General features: G+C 28.8%; 4 protein-coding genes across 4 annotated transcripts; 2 read left to right on the forward strand and 2 right to left on the reverse strand.

The window, feature by feature from the left end:
• Positions 1-426: 426 nt before the first annotated feature.
• Positions 427-4,116, reverse strand: LOC111036763 (cuticle protein 1). The gene is made up of 2 exons (XM_022318924.1): positions 1,732-4,116; positions 427-1,157 (listed from the first exon to the last, which is right to left on the reverse strand). Exons 1-2 carry the CDS (start codon positions 1,744-1,746, stop codon positions 732-734), a joined length of 441 nt encoding a protein of 146 aa, XP_022174616.1. The 5' UTR covers positions 1,747-4,116; the 3' UTR covers positions 427-731.
• Positions 4,117-4,291: 175 nt separating this feature from the next.
• LOC111036762 (src substrate cortactin) lies at positions 4,292-8,608 on the forward strand. Its single transcript, XM_022318923.1, has 10 exons — positions 4,292-4,664; positions 4,733-4,852; positions 4,916-5,036; positions 5,167-5,332; positions 5,395-5,516; positions 5,575-5,689; positions 5,839-6,077; positions 6,872-7,595; positions 7,878-7,933; positions 8,428-8,608. Exons 1-10 carry the CDS (start codon positions 4,504-4,506, stop codon positions 8,506-8,508), a joined length of 1,905 nt encoding a protein of 634 aa, XP_022174615.1. The 5' UTR covers positions 4,292-4,503; the 3' UTR covers positions 8,509-8,608.
• A 544-nt stretch (positions 8,609-9,152) lies between these two features.
• Positions 9,153-10,162, forward strand: LOC111036761. Its single transcript, XM_022318922.1, has 3 exons — positions 9,153-9,648; positions 9,728-9,837; positions 9,899-10,162. The coding sequence occupies exons 1-3, from the start codon at positions 9,628-9,630 to the stop codon at positions 10,071-10,073; spliced, it is 306 nt and encodes a 101-aa protein (XP_022174614.1). The 5' UTR covers positions 9,153-9,627; the 3' UTR covers positions 10,074-10,162.
• Positions 9,963-15,930, reverse strand: LOC111036760 (isoleucine--tRNA ligase, mitochondrial). The gene is made up of 17 exons (XM_022318919.1): positions 15,520-15,930; positions 15,333-15,455; positions 15,114-15,273; positions 14,861-15,012; positions 14,749-14,798; positions 14,366-14,682; positions 14,135-14,304; positions 13,826-14,062; positions 13,110-13,273; positions 12,925-13,048; positions 12,700-12,860; positions 12,491-12,625; positions 12,091-12,417; positions 11,878-12,020; positions 11,618-11,811; positions 10,141-10,381; positions 9,963-10,069 (listed from the first exon to the last, which is right to left on the reverse strand). Exons 1-16 carry the CDS (start codon positions 15,679-15,681, stop codon positions 10,160-10,162), a joined length of 2,841 nt encoding a protein of 946 aa, XP_022174611.1. The 5' UTR covers positions 15,682-15,930; the 3' UTR covers positions 9,963-10,069; positions 10,141-10,159.
• Between the last annotated feature and the right edge of the window lie 158 nt (positions 15,931-16,088).

Below are 16,088 nucleotides of genomic sequence, written 5' to 3' on the forward strand. Positions count from 1 at the left end.
CGAATCAATATATCATAAAGCGCAGTTGACATAATCAATGGTTCTGTTGTAATAATTATATATGGTGTTATGTCTTATGTATAATATATATTGTATATTGTATATATAGTAGGTATATCATATTATACATCGCCATTTAGGTAAAGTTGTTCAAAACAAAAAAATATAATTCTTATTAATTATGGCTAAAATATTAAACTATTATGAGTAACGTGATACGTATTCCAATATAATATAATAATATTAATATTAATAATATAGTGTGATATGGTACGCTTTAGCACTTCAGGGTTTAAGTATAATATTAGAATTATATAATTATAATTAATCGAATAAACGGGAGTTTAATGTACAATATGTACCTAAAGATGATATATATAGCCATATAGATATATGTATTGGGTTTAGCTATAAACACAATGTACCTACCGAAGTATAATGTATTTATATACAGTAAACACACGTTATGTCTAAACTCAAGAGACACTGCAGATAAAAGTTGCTCAATATCGAGTTTTATTGGAATGGTAATATTATTTGTAAGGGGATTTCAATTGAGTTCGTCAAAATAATAAGAATCTACTGTAGGTATATAAAATTAACATAAACTCGGTGCTTGCAGGGTGAGCGTCATCATTACTAAATACAAATGATAATAATATTATACATAATATTCATATATCGCCCTTGAAGTAATATTATTGTTATAATATATTATAGGCAACGGATCTTTAGTGACAGTAAGGGTAGTTGGGGCAGTTCTGCTGGCTGACGCCGGCGGGGTATCTCTTGTGCGCGTACCTGAGCGCCTCGGCCGGCACCTGGTGCGAGCAGTACGGGTAGTTAGGGCAGTTGGACGACGAGAGGCCCGCTGGGTAGCCGGGCTCGGTGTACGGTGCTGGGACATGTGGCTGGTTGTTGTGGTAGTTGGACGCCTCGGACGGGTGGTGCTGGTAACCGGAACCGTAATACTGGCCGGCGTTGTTGTTGTTGGTGTAATGGTCGTTGTAATCGTTGCCGGCTCCCGGTTGGGCGTACGCGGCCAACAGCACGTTGTCGCAGTGCGGATAATTGGGACATAGGGCCGGGTTCAGTCCGGACGGGTACCGGGCGCCGCCGGCCAGCACCGCCGTGGCTTGGACCGCGAAAACAATTGCCTGAGTACAACAGACCAACAAAAACGATTTATCACGATACTTCGTTTTACAATAATACACAAAATATGCAGTGAACTAGTTTTTGAAACAATAATATAGTCATCATGCGGTCGTGATTATAAAATGGGTGTGCAGCCACACACGAGCTTTTTGAAACCTAATGGAAGTAAATAACTACAAACAACGGATTATACAATAATATAGTACACAGTGTTTATATGTATTGAAATTTAAATTGTTATATACTTCCAAGTATTATAAGTATAATATGTAGGTAATAACCTGTCTTTGAATTTTAAATTCGAAATGTCTATAAAACATTTATTATACGGCATGGCATTATTAGTGCAAAAATAAATTACCTATATTCGAAATGACATATTATACAATAATTGTAGGTACAAATTAAATATATCTTATTCAAAAGTTGATGTTTATATATTATACTAATATAATCTATACTCTATATTGTATATTAGTTCGACGACTTGTGCCATGTGGTAACTGAATTACCAATATACCTACTTTTTAGTTAAGGTATTGCATCATAATATAAATACATAATTAAACTCACGAGTACTCCGATCATGATGAATTGGTGAATATATATGATATATATAGTATTAGAGTTGACTGAAGAATGCTTCGACGAATCCAACAAGTGCGCGGAGTTGAAAGTTAAGACACTGTAGCTGCGGCTGATAGGTAAGTTAAGTATAAAAGATATAAACTTTTTCGCAAACGTACAACGACGGCTAGACAAAATCGAGAGTCGAAAAGTCAACAACAAATTGGATGATAATATAATATTATGTGTTGTTAAAATATTATATTGAACTCGAGCTGTTGTTGATCTGTGGAGATACGACGGTGAAGTATACGTTTGTTGTGGACGCGGCCGTTATTTATACGAAAGTCGAAAGGTTTAAGATATCCCTACGCATGCTGTCGCCACTGCAATAATCACAGTCGGCACCCACCACCCACATAATCACCGAAAAAACCGCAACTAACGACACACGTGAGATACACAATACGCGATACAATAACATAACGATATAATATCATAATAGGTATTATATTAATAATATATATAATAATTGACGCAAATCCATAGTCGGTGGTCAATGTGGTGCGCATTTACCATACAGGTGTAACATAATAATACGACCAGCAGCGACCGGAACACCACAATAATGTGATTATGATATACTTTTTTACTTTATACCTGAATTATTATAGGTATTACCTATATTACAATGGCGTAACTAAGATTTTATGGGCCCGCAGCATAAAATCTTCTGGGGCTCCTAATTTTTTTTTAATAAACAAGCAATTTGTACACTGGCCTAAATTATAGGCAATGTAATTATTGGTATAATATATATTGACCCTAAAATACAAATTTTGTTTTACTAGCAATTGGTCCATGTCTGCCACCCACTTGCCGACCCTAACTTATATTGTATACCCGTTATAAGCAATAGAAATTGAAATGGATAAATATAATACAATATAATTATTATGTTACCCACTATATAGTATAATATAGAGTGATTCGTTTCTTTTGTCTTCGATACTGCAGTTACTCAAAATCTGATTTTTGACCTTTTTAAAATATGTACTCAAATACTATAAGATCCTAAAACTCTTGAAATTGTTTGCACTACATATTTGAGAAATGTCCTGTGGAGATACAAACTTCTGTATTTACAAATGACAACCCAATGTTCTACTGTGAATTATTTAGCGGATACATTTTCTTGAAAATTCGATGTTTCAAAATAAAAATTTGAACAAGTTTTCGTAACTTTTAGAGCTAAGGTCCACAATAATAGTTTTGGAGTAATTATGATTCATGGGGATTGGAGTCTTTGACTATGGTGATTTGAAAATATAAGTTATTGTTTATTAATATCTATCAATATTTTAATTTGTAAAATTGTTCTAAGTATATATGCAGGATAAATACTAGATTCAGTAGAAGATCTAATATTACATACTTTAAATATTTTGGTAAAACTATTTTTAAGGACTATCTTTTAGTATAAACGTATTAATAATAGAAAAATACGCATACACGTTTCATCGTTTGAGATGAGGGACATCAACATTTTCAAAAAAGTTATCCGCTAAATAATGTACATTAAAAAGGGGGGGGGAGTGGTCCTCGTTTGAAAATCAGATGTTTGTTATACTGCACAGACCAACCCGGTACAAATAAGTGTCAATAACTTGGAAATATTCTCTAAGTAGGTAGGTTAGGTATAGGTTAGTATATAGGTACTTAATACCTATTAAATATCCCAAAAATCAAATTTTAAATAAATTTATTTTAAAAGGAAAAATGGGAGGTGAGCATGACTGTATAGTTGCAGCATCACTCAGTATATTATTATAACATCTACGACGTACGTGTCGGGTCAATTGCAATCCGTTTTCTACACGATATCCGATCGATGCGATCGCGCAACGTTCACGCTCGCGTTTGTCAATAATAAGATCTAAATACCAATATACAAATAAACAATACGGGCGCAATATTGTTTAGATCGCGGTGCATAACGTTAACACCAACCATTCATACCCACACATTGCAGTGTACATGTTATAATAATAATAATAATAATAATAATATGCGACCGCGTCACGACCCGGGATTTCATTAATAGACCGAAAACGAGTCGAAACATCCAAACCGACGCCCTGCCGCAATAACGACGCGGGTGTGATTGGTGCGAACCGTAAAAAGCAGCTGCACCTTTGCGCGCGTCGGTGAGCACAATATAATATTATGATAATATGTATGACACTCGATATTATGATACACTTCAGTTAAATAATAATTGTTGTGATAAAAATATATGTGAAATAGTAATTGGCTGTTACAATTTATTAACAACCGGTTCGACCACAAATTGTTTTGTCATTTTTACAAAACCTTATCGTTTGCCGGGCGCAGACGCTGCCCTCTGATTTCGAAATCGTAGTTGCAAAAAATTATTATTTTTTTTTAAAAAAATGATAAAGAAGAATATTATTTCCATGATTTGTTGTCATCTTTTTTTTATGGCAATTTTTTCTGATTAGATAACAGACGATGGGACTACGACGACCACTCACTGACTGTATTCATTAGATACACTTATCTATACACTAATAAATAATAATAATTATATTACTCATTAGTCATATTGATATTATTTAAGTGGCCCAGTTTTCGAATTTTGTGATCGTTTAATTTTCCATATAGACGTTTTTAGTATATCATATGTTACATAAATAAACAATTTTGTACCTACATGGATTTGTAGAGTGGAATACAGGAGAGTTTTTGAAGAGCATTATGTGGAAGTCATCCGCTGGAGTTAATGTTGAGATACCGGTCGAGAACGCGGATGATGACTGGGAGACTGATCCAGATTTTGTGAACGACGTGAGCGAAGAAGAACAAAGATGGGGCTCTCGCACCATTCCTGGTTCTGGACGTGTATTAGATCATGTCGAGTTGGTTACTTTTGTTATAATTTTTTTGGAATTTGTACAAATTTCATTTACTGTTTTTGTTCGTTTAGCATGAGTCAACTACGTGAAGAAGTGACTAAAGCTCATGAAGTTTTAAAAAAAAAAGAAATGGAAGAAGGGCCCCAAGCAGCATTTGGATATGGTGGTAAATTTGGTGTGCAATCTGACAGGTATGGTTAATTTAATACTAAATATTTTTTTATAGTAGACTAATATGATTGTGTTTTTGTTAGAATGGATAAATCTGCCGTTGGACATGACTATATTGCACCTCACTTTAAGCACGCTTCACAGACTGACTACAGTTCTGGTTTTGGTGGTAAATATGGTGTTCAATCAGATCGAATTGATAAGGTATTGGCAGTTTTATTTTTTATTTAAATTTATTTGTTTTTTAAATAATACAAATAAAATATAGTACAGTTATTGTAATAGGACACGTCCTTAAAAATTGTTTTATTCTCAACTTTATTTATTATTTAAGAGTGCTGTGAGTTGGAGTCATAAAGAAAAAGTGGAAAAACATGGATCTCAGAAAGATTATAGTTCTGGTTTTGGTGGAAAGTTTGGTGTGCAAGCTGATCGACAGGATAAGAGTGCTGTTGGTTGGGACTATGTGGAAAAATTACAAAAGCATGAGTCTCAAAAAGGTATGATTTTACATAAATATTTTTTAAATAATTAGTTTTTATGAAATGTTTATGGTCTATAGATTACGCTGTTGGTTTTGGTGGAAAATTTGGTGTACAGTCAGATCGTCAAGATAAGTCTGCTGTAGGGTGGGATAGTGTAGAAACTGTTGAGAAACATCAAAGTCAAGTAGACCATAGTAAAGTAAGTTATTTTTAATTAAATAAATACATTTTATATTAAATAATTATACAATGCATAGGGTTTTGGAGGAAAGTTTGGTGTTCAAAATGATAGGATAGATAAATCTGCTCATAATTATAATGAAAGTTCTGGTCAGGTTGGGACAAATTATCAAAAACAGAAACCAGAGATAAGTATGTATTCAATTATATTATATATTTGAGTTACTTTTTTAAAATTTATCTTTTAAAACTAGTATTAAATAAAATAAAAAATTTAAGCCATTTTCTTTTTGAGCTGTATTTTAAAAAAATAATATTTTTCTACTGTCATTATTTTTTAGCAAGTATTAAACCATCAAGTCTTAGAGCAAAATTTGAAAATATGGCTAAGCAAGAAGAAGAAGAAAATGAAAAACGGCGTTTATTAGAACAAGAAAGAAGAAAACAAAGAGAATTACAAGAAAAAAAAGAAGCTCGTGAAAGAGAAGAAAAACGTTTGAAAGAATTACAAGAGAGAGAAGAACAAAAACAGAAACTTCTTGATGGTCCAGAACAAGTTAAGAAAAACACTCCAATTACAGTAAGTACTATAAAGAACACTTAAATGTAATTTTTAGAAATAAAACAATATCAAAAAAAAAATGGATATAATTTCCCTAAATTTTGAATACCAGTACTTAAAACAAAGTGGATTAATAGTAGATTGGCTAGTAATTACTAGTTAGGCTTAATGTATTGTAAGGGCTTAATTTTAATTTTAATAATATAAATAATAATTACAATTTTACTTTTTCAACTATAATTGTTTCAGATTATATTTAACAATAATAAACTATAAATAAAATGATTATGTCGTGTATACTCCGGCCGCCAAGAAAAGGCTATGCTTTTGTGCATCTAAATGACGAGCTCCACTGTTTCGTACCTTAATTTCTCCCACTCAAATACCTACAAACCACTAAAAAATTATTCCACTTTCCTAATCGTGCATTCCCACCACGGAACTTTGAATGGACAAGTTTTGGTTTCCGCCAAATAATGTTCTGTTGGAATTGCTATTCCAACACTTAAAAATACAAAATTCCGTAATGGTGTTTTAATGTTATATACTGAATAAACAAAAAATAAGAATGATTAAACCAATAGAGAATATTGACCATTCTCAACTCTCATATTTGGTTTTTGTTTTTATTAAGTAATTATTATCTTAATAATCCTTTTTTGTAAACCTTTAATTGATACTCACCATATATAATAAATAATAATTATTATTAATATATGCTTTTTCAATAATTTGTTTGTGAAGTTTTAAGCTATTTTAGAATTTGTAATTTTTTGATTAATTGATAATTATTATGATAATTGACATTTTAGAAAATTGATTCTGATGAAGAAGAGCTATCCATATCTAACGAATCCATTCGTCCTCCTGTTGTCGTTGGTGCAACTATTCAACCATCCGTGAAAAATGACGAGGTAGCGTTAAAAAAAATTGCTGCAGACGAAGAAGAGCGTCAACGAAAAGAAGAGCAATCTAGAATTGAAAAAGAAAATATTTTACTGAAACAGAAGCAAGAAGAGGAAAAAATAAATGAAGAAATAAAGAGAGAACATGAGAGGAAACAATTGGAAGAACAACTAAAAATGAATGAAGAATTATTAAAAAAGGAGAATGAGAAGAAAAAATTGGAAGATTTGGCTAAAGCTGAATTAAAAAACAAAGAAGAGGAAGAAAAAATTTTAGAAGATAAGAAAAAATCTGAAGAAGCAACCAGAAAAAAATTAGAAGAAGAGGCAATCAAGAGAAAACTAGAAGAAGAGGCAATCAAGAGAAAACAAGAAGAAGAGATGACTAAGAAAAAATTAGAAGAAGAGTTAACAAAGAAAAAATTAGAAGAGATGGCTAAAAAAAAACTAGAAGAAGAGACAACTAAACTTAAATTAGAAGAGGCCAAACAAAAAGAAGAGCAAAATAGACTCGAAGAAGAAAGACAGTTAGAAGAACAAAAACTGCACGAGCAACTTAAGAATGGAGCAGTATCTGAAGAAGATCCAGAAGGTGGATATATTGCTGTGGCTTTATATGATTATCAAGCATGTAAGTGTAGATTTTATTCTATAAAATATGTTTTAGAGGTTTTTTATTTATTTAGTTTTTCAATATGAGTATTATACATTTATTTTAATTAACAATAATTGTTACATGATAACTTAAATTATAAATTAAAAATGCCTCCAAAGTTTATAATTATATTTAAATCTACTTAATTAAAATGTATTCCTTCAGGCTTATAAATAATTTACACAAAGTAAACCTTATTTAGAAATAATTCAGATTGAATGATTAGTATATGATTGTAATTTATATATATTTTTTTAGCGGCTGATGATGAAATAAGTTTTGATCCTGATGATATTGTGACAAACATTGAAATGGTAAAAACTTATATGTATACTATATTATAATTTATAAGTGTGCATGGATCTGGTTTGGGGAGTACCCAATATATTTTTGGGTCCTCTTGATAAGTCAATTAACTTAAATAAATAATTATGTTGAAGTATATTACTTTAATTTTGTTATTATAATAACATACCTACACCTTTTACTTAAATTATTACCCCATTAATAACTGAATACAAATCAACATAATATGAACTTATTTATTACTATTAATTAATTATTTGTAAAATTATATAAAGTATGGCCCCTGATTTTGAAACATACATTTTTTCTAAATACAAAATGTCAGAAAGTGACCAGGCACTTATGGTACCTCTCTGTGTGCACAACTATAATTTAATTACATTTTAACTGTATGCTTTGTACATATAAACAGTAAATTTAAATTTAAATTAAATGTGCATTTAATACAGATACTAATTTAAATATTCTATAAATAAATGACAATAATATTAAAATTTTTCAGATCGATAAAGGTTGGTGGAGAGGATTATGCAAAGGCCAATATGGTCTATTTCCAGCCAATTATGTAGAAATTATTGAATAATATAATGTTGCCACTAATTATATTTAAGTGATTTAAGTGATTGAGCGAGTTATAATGTAAAGTCTAACCATCAAAAAAAAACTATATATTATATAATAGGTATATATAAATTGATTTTCAATATATAATTTAAATTTAATATTTAATTTCAATAACTAGTATTTTATACTAACAGTTAATGCATAGTTTCCAAGATATTGTTTATTTCATTCTAAGTTTTCAGTTTGAATCAAAATGAAAAACAAAAAATCATTTGATAATCACAAACATTTATAAATAGCTAAAATTCAGATTAAGTTAGAACAAAACAATTTATTAATGAAATGTGTTCAACATTTTAAAAAGTAAAATGTATTGCCTATTATTAAAGTAATTTATAAAATAATATATATGTTTTTGTATTTTGTTTTACATTATCTTAACTGCTCAATGTGCTAAAATTAATTTTTGAATTCTAACATAATTCATTTTCAATATTTATTTATCTAGTAAATTTTATCAATATTATTGTATTATGTTTTATTTTATTTTTATCATATTAGTCTATTATTAAATTTTGATACTTTTATTGTGATATTTTTGTTAAATAATCAAAATTATACACATTTTTTTATAATTTAAATTATTATTCAATAATTACAGAATAACAATAACTTATACTTAATGTAATATTAACTTAAAATAACCAAGTGTAAGGTCATAAGAAAAGTAGTAGAACAGGTTAATGTTAATAAAACTTTATACTACCTTAAATGTGACATTATAATTTATATAACTTTATATCCGTTTACTTTTGCATTATACATTTTTTAAACATTTAAGAACTGTTTAATTCTGTCACATACAAATTGTCCAACGATAATTGATGTTCTGCGAACACTGCCAAATATATATATATATATACATTTGTATGTTTATAATATATGTATATTTAAGAATACATTAGTAAAACCAGTTTGACACCCCGAAACATAATTCATTGTTTAATCTTCAAGGCAATAGCACAACACGGCACAAAAAAAAATAAAAATAAAAAGTAGTGAGAAGGAATTTATTCTACACTGCAGTCTTCTTATGGTTGAATAGCTTAAACAATCAGCTCCACATTATTCGATACTAATGTCGTTTACAATGAAACTCGTGAGTAATTTATTTATACTTTTAGACTATATATAATTAATAAAAATCAAATTTAATTTTCAATTATTGTATCTCTTAGGTATTTTTATTAGTAATTGGTTGTACTGTGCTTAATCTAATTGAATGCAACCCAGTAGAGTTAGTGTCTCTAACAAATAAAAGAGATGATTCTGGTCAATTCTTATCACGGTAAAGTAATTAATATTATAAAATAATACGGTTATTTTACTTTTAATTAAATATCATACAGATATAAGTTGGATGACGGTACTGGAGAAGAGAAGATGGGTAAACTATTGTCAAACAACAATGGAGAGGACGCTATTCTCGTTCAACGGGGTTCATATACTACAAATGTCGATGGGCGGCTCATTACATACAATTGGATAGCTGACACAAGAGGTTTCCGGATATCAAAAGCCTAATGTACAATAAATACCATTTTTATAAGTTTTCAATACAATATTACTTGTACTCGTATAATTAACTTACATTAAAATTATCTACTCGTCTATTTTGAATAAAAAATATTTACTGTTTCTTCACATCGTTTACATAAATCATCTTCTTTTTCTGCTGACCATCTACGGCATCGTTTGCATAAAATTCCCTTTGTGTCACTTGTTTTTATATCAATTATATCAATTGCATCATTAAGAATTAAATCAATGGAATTAACTTGAAGTAATTCGATCAAGTCAGATTTTCTAGTATTGTTTTTAGGGTGTAAAATCTAAAACAAAATCATAAATCAAAATATGTTATGTACTTATGCCAAATATAAATGAATTATATATTCATTTTCATCAATTGTTTAACAAGATATGTTTTTGTAATGTTATGAAACATAATTTTCTAAATTTTGGGAGTAACACACAACACTTTAATACAAATTGTACACAATAAAATGTGTTAATACTTTAAAGTTTAATTTATTGAACTTAAATAATTCAACAAAGAAATACAGGATAAAATTTAATTATAACTGGCCTTCATTTTATTCATTATAATCTTCAATGAAGAATTAATGTTAAATGCCATGTTATGAATACTTGATGACCATGACCTCCCAGAAACTCCATTAATAACCTAGTCAAATGTTAATTTGACTATTAGGCTGAAGATTTTCTCATTCAAATTTAAAAGTTGATAGTAGTCTCATTTTTATGAGCGTTTAAAATTCAAAATATGAGGAAATTGGGTATTTAACCATTAAATGATTTATCCTTAAACAATATGTTATTTTATAAAAAAAAATAATTGAAAAAAACTTGAAACATTTTGGCAGTATGAATATTATTTCTTACTTTGCACAATGAAATTTAAAAATATTTAGATTCATTTTAAGCTATTTATATCATGGACCTATTCAGACTGATCTATGTTATGTTGCTATTGACTTATAAGTTAATAATTATATATTTTGTTTAGGATATTATATTATAACAATAAATTACTTCTTAATATATTTTTGACAAAGCTAGTTTAATTTATTGTATTTATTATATACAAATAAATTATTACATAAAAGCAATAAACATTTAATATATAATAAAAATAGGATGATAGATGGTCTCCACTCAGAATTTTTTTTTTTTTTTTTAATTGAACTTAAGGCTCGGCAATTATGGCCATTTTTATGACCAAGGTTTGTAGGAGGAGGAATGGTAGGTTCTAACACGTGTGTGTTTTGTGTTTGGCAGAATTTTAATTGCGCCCAATAGGTTTCTGCCATACCTGGTAGGGGAATGGCGGCCTCTCTCTCCAGACAGATGTCTGTCAGTCTCTCAGAATTGTTTTACATAATATGTAATGATTTATGATTGCATTTAAATTTAATAAATTAATTACATAGAACCATGGTGGGGTACACTCAGTACGTACAATATAGCAGAGTGAGTTCTTCAATTATGATTTTTGATACAATTTCCAATAATTATTATTTTAGGTTTTTTTTATATATTTTTACCTTTAATAAATTGAATGTCTCATCAGGTACTGCAATAACTAGTGATTGTTCAAGTGAATTTTTTCCTTGTAATACATTTGATACTTTATTTTTAACCATTAAAGCATTTTCCATAACTGATATTACTTGTTCTGAATCTGGAATGACTATTTGATCAAGATTTGTGATGGACGTTTTAAAAAATGTTGTGTTTCCTAAAATAGTTAGAATTTAAAAAAATTAATATTTCTAAATGACCATTGAATAAGATTTGAAAATACTTCTCAGTGGGTAGTAGGAAAATGCTTCTTCTGCTAAATGAGGTAAAATTGGTGCTATATGTTTGAGAAGAGTTTCTAATATGGCTTGTAATGTCGCTGTACATGCAAGTCGATCACCTGATTCTATAGGATCACAATAGAGCCTAAATAATAGGTAGTTTAATGAGTACAGTTGAATTTATTTTAGACTTGTATTTTTTTTTTTTATTGTACCTATCTTTTATGTGATGTACATATAATCCAGAAATTTGATTTGTAACAAAGTGTAATAGTTTAGCACATACTTTATTATACTGAAATGTATTATATAGTTTATTTGTTTCATTTTCAAATGATTTGAGTTCCAACATCATATATTTATCTAAATATCTTAGGTGATTAGTACCATGCATAAAATTATTATCTTTGACATTATTAAGTGAGCCAAGTAAAAAACGTATAATAAGACGAAGCTTATCTACTGATTGTTTGCTATCATCCATAGTTTCTTTCGTAACTGGAATATTTGTTTGATGTGATCCATGTTTAGCAACCCACCATCTAATAATTTTGTACAGACAAGTATAAAAAGATATTGTGTAAAGAACTTATTTCTTGGTTTTATCAAGTCTACCTGAGTATGTCAATTCCATTAATTGATTTTTCATAATTTCCATTTACTATGTCTTGAGGATCAATTACATTCCCAATAGATTTAGACATTTTTCTACCATTTTTATCCACAACAAAACCATGTACAAACAAAGATCTAAAAAACATGTTTGAATAAATATTAAATATTCAGCTTAAAAATGAAAATGTATATACAGAATGTTTAATTACTTAAATGGTGAAACATTTCTAAGGGCAATTGATGACATAAGAGATGCCTGAAACCAACCAGTACATTGATCCACACCTTCCATGTATAAATCAGCAATTTTGTTATCACCTAATACACAGCTCCACGAAATTCCACTATCGAACCAGATATCTAGAATATCCTGTTAAGTAAAAATAATAAAATATATAAATAAAATTTAAAATAATTAATAGATATGAACATACAAGTCCTTTTTTTAATTTTTCTGGACTGTGCGATGTGTTTGAAACCAACTTCTGAACATCATGAATCCACCAAAAATCTTCCCCTGTTTTTTCTAACAGTGCATAATATTGGTCCAACAATTTTCTGACAAAAGACAGTAAAATGTATAGAATTTCATTAAAAATATAGAAATTAAAGTATTTACTCATCTATTATTGTATTATCTGATTCGTCATATAATACAGGTATGGGTACACCCCACGAACGTTGTCTGGATATACACCAATATGGTCGTTTTTCAATCAGTGTTAAAAGAGCATTACGACTTCCACCAAGTTCAGGATAAATTTTAATGTCTTTCAAACATTCCTTACATTATGAAAAGATGTAAAATAAATTTTTGAAATTTAGTAATATATTACCATATATATTCTAAAAAAAATAGGCAGTGTTAACTTAATACACATGTATTTAGGATATTTTTATTTTAAAAATAATGACTAGATGAATAAAAAAACAAAATTTAAATAAATACCTAGTAATTTTAGATTTCAAATTTGAAATGTTAAAAAAAAACATTACTCTTATGAGTTAATTTATTGTAGGATCAGTTTACTATGGTATTTAGTAGTATCAGTTCAATCATTTATTTACCTGAATTAATAAATTATTAAAATATTTATTTTTAGTGGTTTTTAAACTTAAACCATGTTTATTGCTTAGATAATTTTAATCTACGAATACTATCTTGGTCTTTGGGACATTGTTAAATTATTTCAGAGAAAATTTCATAAAAAATAATTAAAATAAATTGGATTACATACAAATCGTAAGCATATTTGTTAATAAATATGTAGTTTAAATTAAAAATTAAAAAAATACTTTATTCGTAATTTGTATTAGATAAATATAAATATTTACAATTGATTGTCTCTTAATCGCTGCTGTATCCAAGAACCATTGTTTACTAGCACGAACAATCACAGGCAATTTGGTACGCCAATCATAAGGATAACTATGTTCATAAATTTCTGTGTGCAATATTTTATCGCTCAACAATGAACACACAGTTTCATTTCCAATGTCTAAAACGGGTAAACCTACAAGTTCTGACCATGTTTGTGGCATAAAAATGCCATGCTCGTCTACATGGCATTCCTAAAAAAAATGAATTACAAATTATTCAGATGTTCATAAAATTTAAGTTATGAAATAATTTTGGGTTCTCACAATGGGTACTTTATGTTTTAATGCAATTAAAAAATCTTCATGTCCATATGCCGGTGCAGTATGAACTAATCCCGTACCTTTGTCTGTGGTCACATGGTCACCTTCCAAAAATGTTTTATCACTTTCACCATTTCTTAAACTCTTATATTTTAAACCACTGAGATACTGACCTATAAAGCTATTCTATAAATGTATATGAAAATTAATTAATAACTAATTTATGCGACATACTTTTTACTGTTGTGATTATTTCGATTGTTTTTTTTATTTTGGTACTTAAATTGTCAACTAAATCAGTTGCTAACAAATATATACCGATGGTATCTTGAATTTTTACAAAAGAGTATAATAAATTAGGCGAGTACACAACAGCAATATTTCCTGGTAATGTCCATGGTGTAGTAGTCCAAATAAGTGCATAAATTGGTTCACTATTATGATTATTTAAATCGATTGAAAGAGTAGATAGACAAAGCTCAAGTTTGACAGTGACTGATTTACTTTGGTGATAAGGATTGTATTCCAGTTCTGCTTCAGCAAGTGCACTTCTACAAAATTATAAGGTAAGTTTAGTATTATTAAGTGCCTAAGAGTTAAATTGAAAAAAATATTACTTGGACGAAGGTGACCAGTAAACTGTTTTGAGATCCCTATAAATTAGTCCCTATAAATAATAGATAATTAGTATTTTGAAAATTTTAAAGAAAATGTCATATATAAAATTACTTTTTTATATAGTTCAAAGAACTGTTGAATTTGTTTTTGGACATACTTTTTATCATAGGTAAAATAACAATTGTTTTCCCAATCAGCAAGTATACCCCATGACTTAAAAACACATTTCTGTTTTTCTATTTCTTTTGCGGCATATTTTCTAGCTAAAAAATATTTATCCATTCATATTAATTTTTTTGAAATTTCAATATTAACCAAATATTTTTTTAATTTCATAATTTTATTGAAAGTCATAATTTCTCACCACTTTTCCGTACTTCTAATGGGCCAAATTTTTTCCATTTGTTTCCGTGAATCTTTTCAGCTTTCAACTCAATGGGTAAACCATGACAATCCCATCCCGGTATATAATTAACTTTTTGTCCATTTACAAGTTTAGAACGTATAGTAATATCCTTAAGTATCTGTACAAAACAATAAATAAATTATTCAAGAAATCAAATACAGTTTATAAAGTTACTACTTTATTTATGGCATGGCCCATATGTGCTGAGCCATTAGCATAAGGTGGTCCATCATGTAAAATATACTCTTCATTATTTAAATGTTGCCTTTGCCAAGAATACAGTTCAGAAAATCCACATGTCTAAAAAAATGATAATTTTATACTTCGTAGGTAAGTACTACAACAGCAATTATTTGAGATTTACCTTAAAAATATGGCTATCTCTTTGAATAGTTTGATCAGCATTCAACCGACTTTTAAATTTTGTGACTGGCAAGAATATAGATTTCTTTAAACGTGTTGTGTCATCAGAATAAAAGCGTTTAACTGAATGAAAACGAGATAGATATTTGGTAACAGTATACATGATAACTGCTGTCTGTTCTTTAATTTAAGTAATAGAATTTATCAACATTTAATAGACATCGTACAATATTCTATATACATATTTATTATTTAGTGCTCAATAAAAGCAAATTATACTATTGTAAATATAGAAAGAATATTTTAGAATAGGTACCAGAAAAGTACATTTTTGGAAACTTATTAGGAAAACATTTTTACTCTCTAGTCTCTGAGCAGTTAGCGGTCGACTCTACGAGCCGGATCGCATGATAAGTGTTATCATAAGCACGTGTTATTTTAATATTTTTTTTATAATAGGTATCCATTGTATCATATATTCATATGTTCACAGAATAATACAATATAATAATACATTAATACGTCATAATAATTAATATGGTCTTGCTCGATGTATATTTGTAGGTTTAT

This window comes from Myzus persicae, unplaced genomic scaffold, assembly GCF_001856785.1.
Source record: "Myzus persicae strain clone G006 unplaced genomic scaffold, MPER_G0061.0, whole genome shotgun sequence".
Classification (NCBI taxonomy): Eukaryota; Metazoa; Arthropoda; class Insecta; order Hemiptera; family Aphididae; genus Myzus; species Myzus persicae.

Coding starts and splice junctions, on each gene's coding strand:
- LOC111036762 (XM_022318923.1), top strand. CDS start 4,504: ATGTGGAAGTCATCCGCTGGAGTTAATGTTGAGATACCGGTCGAGAAC. Junction 5,037..5,166: donor AATCAGATCGAATTGATAAG/GTATTGGCAGTT, acceptor TTATTATTTAAG/AGTGCTGTGAGTTGGAGTCA. Junction 5,690..5,838: donor AAAACAGAAACCAGAGATAA/GTATGTATTCAA, acceptor ATTATTTTTTAG/CAAGTATTAAACCATCAAGT.
- LOC111036761 (XM_022318922.1), top strand. CDS start 9,628: ATGTCGTTTACAATGAAACTC. Junction 9,649..9,727: donor TGTCGTTTACAATGAAACTC/GTGAGTAATTTA, acceptor TGTATCTCTTAG/GTATTTTTATTAGTAATTGG. Junction 9,838..9,898: donor TCTGGTCAATTCTTATCACG/GTAAAGTAATTA, acceptor AATATCATACAG/ATATAAGTTGGATGACGGTA.
- LOC111036760 (XM_022318919.1), bottom strand. CDS start 15,681: ATGTATACTGTTACCAAATATCTATCTCGTTTTCATTCAGTTAAACGC. Junction 13,049..13,109: donor GATAATACAATAATAGATGA/GTAAATACTTTA, acceptor GTCTTTTGTCAG/AAAATTGTTGGACCAATATT. Junction 12,626..12,699: donor AGAAATGTTTCACCATTTAA/GTAATTAAACAT, acceptor CATGTTTTTTAG/ATCTTTGTTTGTACATGGTT.